The sequence below is a fragment of the Chenopodium album genome, chromosome 17 (assembly GCF_948465745.1).
Source record: "Chenopodium album chromosome 17, dcCheAlbu1.1, whole genome shotgun sequence".
NCBI lineage: Eukaryota > Viridiplantae > Streptophyta > Magnoliopsida > Caryophyllales > Amaranthaceae > Chenopodium > Chenopodium album.
This window is the reverse complement of record NC_137850.1, coordinates 48823645-48833720: the sequence shown is the minus strand read 5'-3', so window position 1 is coordinate 48833720 and position 10076 is coordinate 48823645. Positions and strand designations below refer to the sequence as shown.

Genomic DNA, 10076 nt, shown 5'->3' with positions numbered 1-10076 from the left:
AAAAATTGACCCGACCCGAAACACCGACCCTAACTCGATCTATTAACCGACCCGTCTGAACCCGAAAAAAATGGTGACCCAAACCCGACCTAACCCGACCTGAAACCAACCCTAGACCCGAGTTGACCCGAGTATTTGAGACTCGAACCCGAACATTAACCAACCTAGAGACGACCCGACCCGAATGTAACCCGTAAATTATTGACCTGAACTGAACCCGACCTGAACCGAAATTGACCCAAACCCGTTTTAACCCGTCAAAACCCAAAATCAACCCGACCTGTTCCTAACCCGACCCGAATTTAACTCGACCTGCTACAAACTCGACTCGAATTTCAACCCGACCCGAATCAACCCGACTTGTTATTGACCCAGCCCAAATTCAACATGACTTGTTATTGAATCAATATGTATAGGTCGTTATCTCATGTTGGTATTGGAACGGAAATTGAATCCTAACTCTATTCCTTCAATATTTCACTTTGAATTTTAAGAGGTTAGTTTCACAACATGTTTTTAGGGACGAATTTCAAGGACGAAACATGTTTTCCGCAAATTATTGACTTGAACCGAACCCGAGAATGACCCGACTTGGAAATGACCCGACTTGATTATAACCTGTAAAATATTGACTTGAACCGAACTCGACTTGAACCCGAGAATGACCCGACCTGATTATAACCCATAAATAATTGCCTTGAACTGAACCCGACTCGAACCCGAGAACGACCCTAACTCGTTTAAACCCTTAAAAACCCGAATTTAACCCGACCTATTTTTCACCCGACCCGAATGTAACCTGAACTTTTACTAACCCAACCTAAATCCGATAAGATGTATGACCCGACGTGACCCGACTCAAGCATGACCCAACACGAACCCGACTTAAATATGTTATGACATTAACCCGTATTGACCCGACCCGAGATGACCCGACTCACACTAACCCGAATCAAACCCGACCCGTTCACCCGAATTGACAGCTCTAAGTATATGTCATGTTATAGCAAAAAACTTTATGCCATTCCGAAGACGAACAAGGCAATGTGCAGGAGCAGAATTTGCTAAAGTCTTAATGACTATTTTTCTTCATAACCTTGTTACTAATTACAGGTAACTTGATCTTTATTCTTTAATACTTCATCATCTTTCCTCCTTTTGTAAGAAGCTACTTTTGGTGGAATTATTTTCTGATGGGAGAAGATCAAGGGTGGCCAAATTGTTCCGACTCCCATTTTAGGATTCCAAAATGCTCTTCCTATTAAGTTGACAAAGCAGAATTAAGGGCCCTTGTTAACTATTAAATAAAGCTAAGGCAGCATATCGATTTCTAAATTGTGACGTGAAATGTTAGGAAAATAACCCACATGTGAGTTGAAACAAGTTGTTTCATCTATCATACATAGTACATGCTTTTGTAATATTGATATGATTAGAATTTATCGTTAAAATTGGTATAAACCACCTTTTCTGACCAACTTTTTTGAAAAAAACCACCTTTTATGTATTTTTTTACTAAACCACCTTTTAAGTACTTAAGTTTTGATTGCACCACCCCTATTTCAAATTTTGACGAAAAATTTAATTGAGACGTCAAAGGGGCCCACAACTTGTGCTTTTCTCTCCTAAATCATTTATTTTTTTCACTCCCAAAAACATTTGACCATTCCCTCTATATATGTATGACTAAATTGAGTAAAGCTTTAAAAAATCAAACCTAATTTTGCTGCAAAAATTAAATTGTAGTCTTTGTTCATTCTCAAACCCTAAATTGAGGTAATTGAAGTGGATGGGTTGAGATGGAAGGGAAGGTTTTGTTTTGGTTGATGATTTGGAAGTGGATGGTTGAGATGCAATCCGTTAGATTTGAAATAGGGGTGGTGCAATAAAAAACTTAGGTACTTAAAAGGTGGTTTAGTAAAAAAAAAAAAAAAAAAAAAAAAAAAAAAAAAAAAAAAAAAGGTAGTTTTTTCAAAAAAAGTTAGACACAAAAGGTGGTTTATACCAATTATACCTTAAATACTGGATTTTTTTTTGTTTTTTATTACGGAAAACACTAAATTAGCCAACCTTACTACTCCGTACTGTATAAGACAGTGAACGATATTAAAACCAACAACAATCATTGAATCAATCCAAAAACAAAAATCACATGCCTATATTACTATTAGATATTCAAGCCTCTTTTAATAATCAAACCACCCAAAGAAAAGGGTTAATAATTGGACCCCATTTTCGCGGAGTCACAGTTTTTAAGCATCACACATCAATCAATATAAAGAAAGATAAAGGGTATTTCGTTTGAGAACTTGCTCATATAAGATAAGCCTAGTTACAAAGTCATCATATTCAATTCCATACTTTGTATTACACGAAAACAATGGAAAGAAAAGTATGCATAGTAGGAGCAGGCATTAGTGGTTTGTTAGCATGCAAGTATGCCCTTTCTAAGGGCTTCCACCCCATTGTTTTAGCTTCTATGAAGAGGGTGTAAAACTCGACGATAGGATTAAATCGTCAGAGCCTATTAAGAGTGACTTGGTTATTTTTGCTACGGGATACAAGGGTGACCAGAAGCTAAAAGATATTTTTGAATCTTTTGAATTTAAGGATTACATGTTTGGCTCCTCCAATAAAACGCTTTCATTATACAGGTTCGTTATCTTAAGCTTATGTGAGACCTTTATTACAGTTTCTTTAGATAATCGATCATTTGAGATGATGGTAACATCAAAGTTAGATTAACTTATTGAAGTTTATTATGTATGTCATAAACCTGTAGGGAATGTATCCATCCACGGATTCCACAACTTGGAGTGATTGGATTTTCAGAGAGCTTAACAAACTTGCCCACTTCAGAAATAAGATGTCGGTTATTTGAACTACTTGATGGAAAATTCAAATTGCTAAGTATTGAAGAAATGGAGAAAGATGTTATAGAATGGGAGAAATTTATGAAGAGGTACTCAGGCAAGTATTATAGAGGATCTTGCCTTGGAGCTTTGCATATTTATTACAATGATCAGCTTTGCATTGACATGGGCTTCAACCCAAAGAGAAAGGATGGATTTTGGGCTGATCTGTTCAAGTCATACGGCCCAATGGATTATGCTTAAAACTAATTTTACTGCATTATAATTACAAGCCGTATTTATATTTATAATGTATTGTATGGAAGATTGTAACTTGGTAGTAGTATGTTGCCAAATTGACAACATACTAGATTTTAAATTTTTTTTTTTTTTTTTTTTTGGTTGGTTTAATGTGAACCAAGGACATTATATATGTGGAATGAGTTTGAATCTACCAACTATTGTAAACTAGGCCTCAGATTTTATCACTACATATAATATCAGTACAACAAAACTAGAGGTGTCGATTCGTTTATTTGGGTCGGGTTAGGTAAGGTTGGATTAGGTCTATTTTAAAGTTGATTCAGGCTAAATTATTGAATCCATGTGAGTTGAAATCTAAATTGAAAATTTTCAAGTCAGATCGAATAGAGTTTGTTTATGACTACAACATATGTACTGTATATGTATAAAATTTGGCATGTGAATAGGAAAAGTACAACATATGTATAAAATTTGGCAGGTATAATACTTGTGCAAGCACACAATCACTAATCTACTTTTTGGTACTTATAATCTACGTAGTATGTTACAGGTGTCAAGCTTATAAAGATAGCACAAATTCAAATCAATTTAATAGTGATAAACAATAATAAGTTTTGTGTAAATGTGTGATATAGTGCGACAATGAGAGAAATTAACGAAGCTGATTTCCCAGCCTCTGACAACCTAAGCCCTGAAGAAGGACCTGTCAAGAAGCAAAAAAAGGTGCAAAAGAAATTTCATGGCTTTACCAAACTCAGGTTCGGTTTTGATGCGAATGAAGACTTAGAGAATTTTTTCTCATCAGACTCTGAGGGCGCGGCGGCTGGCCCTAAACAGCCCCCAGAGGATAGATGAAGTGTCTGGCGTGGAATTGTAGAGGCTTCTCTGCTGCCAACCCCCCTGCTATTCCCTTCATCAAATGGTTGGTGGACAGTTCGAACATTGACATTGTGTTCCTCTCTGAAACTAAGACCTCTGCCGCTTCTTTGAACCCAATTTTCCAATCTTAGGGCTTCAACAATAGCAGTAGTGTGGACTCAATTGATGCTAAGGGGGAATTTATTTATGCTGGAATAAAAATGTCATTGTAAAAATCCTTTTCCAGGACTCTAATTATTTCTTTTGCTCAATCAATGATGAATTTAAGTACTTTTCTTATGCTCTTTTTGTCTATGGCTCGCCTTATTTGTGTGAAAGACAATCTGTTTGGGACACTCTTAGGGCTATAATCTGGGCTCATCCCGGTAATTTACTTGTAGCCGATGACTTCAATCAAATTGAGAACCTGAACCAAAAATTAGGGGGTAAATCATTCATTCCTGGTGCCATCCAGTTCACTAAGTGGAAAATAGAGTGTGGTCTTAGTGATATCCCTTCCCATGGAGTTAGATATACCTGGACTAATAACAGAGAGAATGATGACACAATTTTTGAGGCCTTGGACAGATCATATGGTAATGATAATTGGAGAAACCTGTAACCTGACGTCTTTACCCTTAACCTGCCCATTCTTATCTCAGACCATAGCCCCATCATTATTTCCACCAGTCAGGCCCCCTTAAGAAGGAAAAGACCTTACAAGCTAGAAGTGTGGTGTTTAGACTTCAAGGAGGTCTGTAATTCTATTGAGAGAGATTGGAACCAAGTGCACCAGGGCTCAGCAATGTTCTCCCTCCAAAGAAAGCTTCAAACCTATTTAAAAAATTGCAAACAATGGTGCCTTAGCTATAAGCACTCAAACCGCATCAACTGGAAGTCCATCTGTGAGGAAGTCACTAAGAAGCAAAGTAACCTCTCTAACCCCTTAAAAATCTCTGATGAAGCAAAAGAAAGGAAAGAGGTGGTTTCTAATATTTGCATCAAACAGAGCTACTGGAGACAAAGGGTCAGAACTAAATGGGATTCCCTCTCGGATCTCAATACCTCCTTCTTCTCCAAATGTGCAGCTACTAGGAAGTCGAGAAATGAAATCAAGGGAATAAAGGATGAACAAGGAAATTAGACTACGGAGGACAGCAAAATACATTGTTTATTTAACGATTTTTTTGAGAACTTATTCTGTGCAGGTAATGCTGAACAGGGATGGAATGCTGAAGCTTGGGATGACTGGAAACATTCTATCCCCTCTCTTACAGATGCTCATATCTCCTTGCTTATGAAGCCTTTCTCTAAAGCTGATATCAAGTCTGTAGCTTTCAGTATGAAAGGGCACAAATCCCTGGGACCCGATGGAATTCCTCCTCTCTTTTTCCAGAAGAATTAGGATGTTGTTGGTGAGAACGTGATCAAATCTTGTACTTCCTTTTTCAGAGAAGGCTTTATGCTGAAGGAAATGAACGAGACCTGGATTTCTCTTATCCCTAAAATCAATAACCCACAGATGGTTTCAGAGTTCAGACCAATAAGTCTTTGTAATACCTCTTACAAAATCATTTCGAAGTGTCTTGTTAGAAGACTTAGAAGCATCATTGGGGACATTGTAGGAGACAACCACTATGCGTTTGTTCCGGGCAGAGCAATAAATGATAGCTGTATCATTGGCCACAAAATGCTTCACAAAATTAAGAAAAAAGCGAGTTCGGGAAGTTACGAGAGTATCTTCAAGGTCAATCTCAACAAAGCTTACGATCGAATCAAGTGGAGTTTTGTAGAGAGAGTGCTTACCCAAATGAATTTTCCTGAGAAATGGATTAAGTGGATTATGCAATGCATATTTACGGCTTCATATCGCATCCTTATCAATGGAGAGCCCTCGAGGAAGATTGTCCCAAATGTAGGGCTTAGACAAGGAGACCTCTTATCGCCGTACTTGTTTATTCTTTGTATGGAGGTACTGTCCAGAAGACTCAATTATTTACAAAGTACTGCTGCTATCAAAGGAATTAAAGCCTCTAGATCGGGCCCTTCTATCTCTCATCTCTTCTTCGCCGATGATGCCTTATTCTTTCTTAAGGCTGACATCGAAAACTTCAGTGTCATGAAAAAAGTGCTTGATCAGTTTTGTGAGTTATCAGGAGAAATGGTGAATTGGAATAAATCGTATGTTATCTTCTCAAAAAACATGCCAAATAAATTCAAGAAGATCCTCAGAAAGAGCCTTGGTGTGAAAGATAGTGAGCACATGGGAACTTATTTAGGGTGCCCCATGGGTATTGATGGGAGAAGCATCAATGCTTTCAATAATATTGTGAGCAAGATCGCAGGTAAACTATTGTAGACACCCAAACGTGTCTCCCCAAAACCAAACCCAGTGATGAATACTTTTCACGTCAAATTATAATCAAATGAAGTGAAAGTGTGGAAAGTCTAGTGTTGCGGTTAGTTTTTATTTCTCTTCTTTCTTTCTGTTTTCGAAAACCTATTTTATGAAAATAGCCAATCCAGTTTAGTTTGGTCCATTTCAAAGGTCCAATAACAGTGTAGTTGGATTGGGCTCGAAAGGAGCTTTCCAATGATATATTATAAGCCCAATTCCGATGAATAATGAGGAAGTTATGGCCAAATTACTAAACTGGGCCCGGTTTGACCTTTATATGGGGCCCAATGATCTAGAGGAGGGCCTATTATGATCTATCATTCCTAATGCAATTAAGATTGATTATAGTCTTCTAGAATCTTCTAGAAGGTTCTTTTGGATCCTAATGTGATTAGCATTGATAATTGAGTTTTATGAGTTTTATTTAGAATAAAAGAAGTGTTACAGATTTTACCCCTCGTACGCTTAATTTTATCAAAAATATGAAAACGTGTGAAAAACCTGCCTGCAGCGCCGCCTCACAGGCTGTCGCCTGGCGACAGCGTCGTGTTTTATTCTTCTTGAAACTCTGATTCTTTTTTATCATATTCCGGCTGATTTTCGTTATAAATAGCCTCCTTAAACCTCCGTTTTTTAATTACCAACTCTCATCAAGAATTTCTTGATACTCTCTCTCTCTTTCTAAACCAACTTTTCACAAACAAAATTCCGCATTCACAAGATCTAGACACCTAGCCAAGTTCGAAGTGGCCTTCGCCCTAGACGTGAAAGGTTGATAATTTCTGAGGGTTTGGTCCCCAATCTCTATTTCAATTATTTAATTTAATTGTTTGATTTTATATTTTCCTTGAAGTTACTAACGCGTGTATTTTGTTATTAGAAAGAGGCACGAGACATCAAAGTATATAGTCTTAATGCTCTATTCTTGTAGAAAGCATGTTTATTATTTATTAATTCCTAGCATCATGTTAGGATGTTATTATTGCTTTCTAGTATCATGTTTAGGGTGCTTCCTATGCTTTCTAATATCATATCAATAGCATGTTAGTATCATGTTAGGGTTAAAGCTTTGATTTTTATTGCTTAGTGACATGCTAGGGTTTGTCATTAATCTTGTTAGTATCATGCCTAGGATCTTGCTATTAATATTATGCTTTAACATGATTATGATAATTATGATTATTATGATTGTTATAATGATTATTATTATGATGATTATTATTTTTATTATTATTATGTTGCTTGTTATATATTATTGTTATTGCTTGATCACACCTTTTATGCATGTTTAAAGGGAATTTGTACTTGTAATCACGCTTAATAAGATAATTAATAATCTTGTTTAGGGCTAATATGATTATAATTCAAGTGATCGCCAATAATAGTTTTGTTTGTGCATTAAATTCAACCAACATAGACTAAATAGGTTTAGGGTAAACCTATTGATTGCATGTTAGTCAGAAAGCGCACATGAATAGGAGCAGAATAAAGTAGAGGCCTATTTTATAGGGCGAGTTCAGTCTCTTTTAGGTTGGATTTGTACCTTCATCCCCGAACTTCCAGTCATGGTTCCAGACCTATTGGAGTTGACGATCTCCTGGATCGTTAAGGGGTGTAACCTTCACCCTGTGAACGGTTTACAAGTTCCTAAAACTTGTTGGCGACTCTTTTACTCTAGCTTCCTTCCCTTTGGACGCCACCGTGCTTAATTGTATGATCACAGTGGGGCTCAAGTGTAGGATGGCTTGAAATATTCCCTACAACTATCTTCCTATAAGTTTCTTAGTCTGTCACAAGCTGGGAAGCTCGTTCTGATCAATGGTATTCTGGTGGCAATGGCTTCCCACATTCTAAGCGCTTACCTTCTCCCCAAGTCTATAACGAAAAAGATTTCTTCGCTTATTCTGAAAATTTTGGTTGTCCTCATCCATGGACAAAAGACCAATTTATTGGAGGAAATCTAACCTCCTGGAATAATACAAACATGATGGGGGCATTGGCCTTCGAAACATAAATAATCTAAACCATGCTCTTGTCTTTAAAAAAGCATGGCGTATGTTTTCTAACCCCCAATTGCAGGTAAGCAAAGTTTTCAAGGCAAAGTACAGGGATGATTGGTTCGATAAAGGAAGGAAGGGGGAGTTCAAATCTTCAATGTCGTGGGGAGCCCGAAGTATTCTCAAGAGCATCTATCACTTAAAGGGTGGCCTCAAAAGAGTCGTTGCCAATGGAGCGTCAACAAAGATTGAAGAGGACTGGTGGGTTACCAAGAACATCATCAAATGCAAAGATAATGATGCAGCTAATAGTGAGAGTAAGCCAAAGTTTGTAAGTGACTTACTCGATCCTCAAGGAAGCTAGCGAACAAGCCTAGTATGGAGGTGGTTTAAACCGCCTATTGCTAGAGATATTCTTGCCCTCAACCCAGCAAAGTACATTTCGGAGGATAGTTGGGACTGGGGGCCCTCCGAGTCTGGGAACTACACCATCGAATCTGGATACTGGTTTTCTATGAAAGGAAATAGTAGCTTGGTCTCCCCCTCGGCCTTCTGGAAAAAATGGTGGTCATCGAAAATATGGCCAAAACACAAAATTTTTGTCTAGAAACTAATTAATAATGCCCTCCCCACTACAAATAATCTTATAAAAAGGGGTATTAACATTTGTAATGTTTGCAGACTGTGTCTCATCGAAGAGGAAACGTAAGAGCATATTTTCAGGACTGCGATATTTCTAGAAGAGTATAGAAATGCAGCAACCTAGGCATTAATTCAGAAGTCGGCAAGGAACTTAAAGCAGGGGAATGGATACGAAACTTCATCTCCTACATCCATACTCTGAACAGCAATAAAGAAGAGAGTATCATGGACTTTGTTAGTGTTCTGTGGAGCATTTGGCTTACAAGAAATAAGGCTATCTTCAACAACGAAGTCTGCAATCCTCTCAACATAATACACACTACCATCACTGGAAAAATAGATGGATCAAAGGTAACCTGCTAGCAGTTGGAGCGAAGCCAAGAAATGAAGATTCTAATGATGGTGGAAGCTTGGAGCAGAGAAAGGATGGTGACATCTCAAGGGTGGCAAATCAGAATAATGTCACTATGATTATTGATGGTGCCTGGAAGAAGAATAAATTACCTTCGATGAATACGTGGAGAGTGGCAGTAGGATGGATTATCAAGGATAAAGGTGTAGTAATTGATAGGGGAAAAGCCCTTGTTTTTGCCTCTACCCCGACTCAAACAGAAGCCATGACTGCTCTTATAGCTATAAAAAATTCAAGTCTTAGAGGAAGGAATGTCACGATGCTCACTGACTCAAGTGATTTGGTGAAGGCTTTTAATGACAATAGCAATGCAAAGAGGGAAATTAAGCAACTAGTGCTTGATATTAAACAGGCTATTAGAGAGTTAGATAATTTTGTTATTGTAAAAGTCAATAGACTTAATGTAATAGAAGCCCACAAGCTGGCTGTAGCAGCTAGGAAGGGTATGTAATTGGCTTTGCTTTCTTGATTGTCAAAAAAAAAAAAAAAAAAAAAAAAAAAAAAAAAAAAAAAAAAAAAAAAAAAGCGTTAAGTATATTAAATTAAACTTTTGGTTAAAATATTTTGCACTAGAAGCACTCGAAGGGGAAAGATCAAATCCAGGTAAAAAGTGAAGAACTACGTGTGATAGAGCAAGTTAATCAAGGGATAAA

The 10076-nt window shown here is 37.4% G+C and overlaps 1 protein-coding gene across 1 annotated transcript; it reads left to right on the top strand.

The window, feature by feature from the left end:
* The first annotated feature begins 1018 nt into the window (after positions 1-1018).
* Positions 1019-3116, top strand: LOC145589226 (putative flavin-containing monooxygenase 1). The gene is made up of 3 exons (XM_081645770.1): positions 1019-1113; positions 2475-2654; positions 2783-3116. The coding sequence occupies exons 1-3, from the start codon at positions 1019-1021 to the stop codon at positions 3114-3116; spliced, it is 609 nt and encodes a 202-aa protein (XP_081501896.1).
* Positions 3117-10076: the final 6960 nt, after the last annotated feature.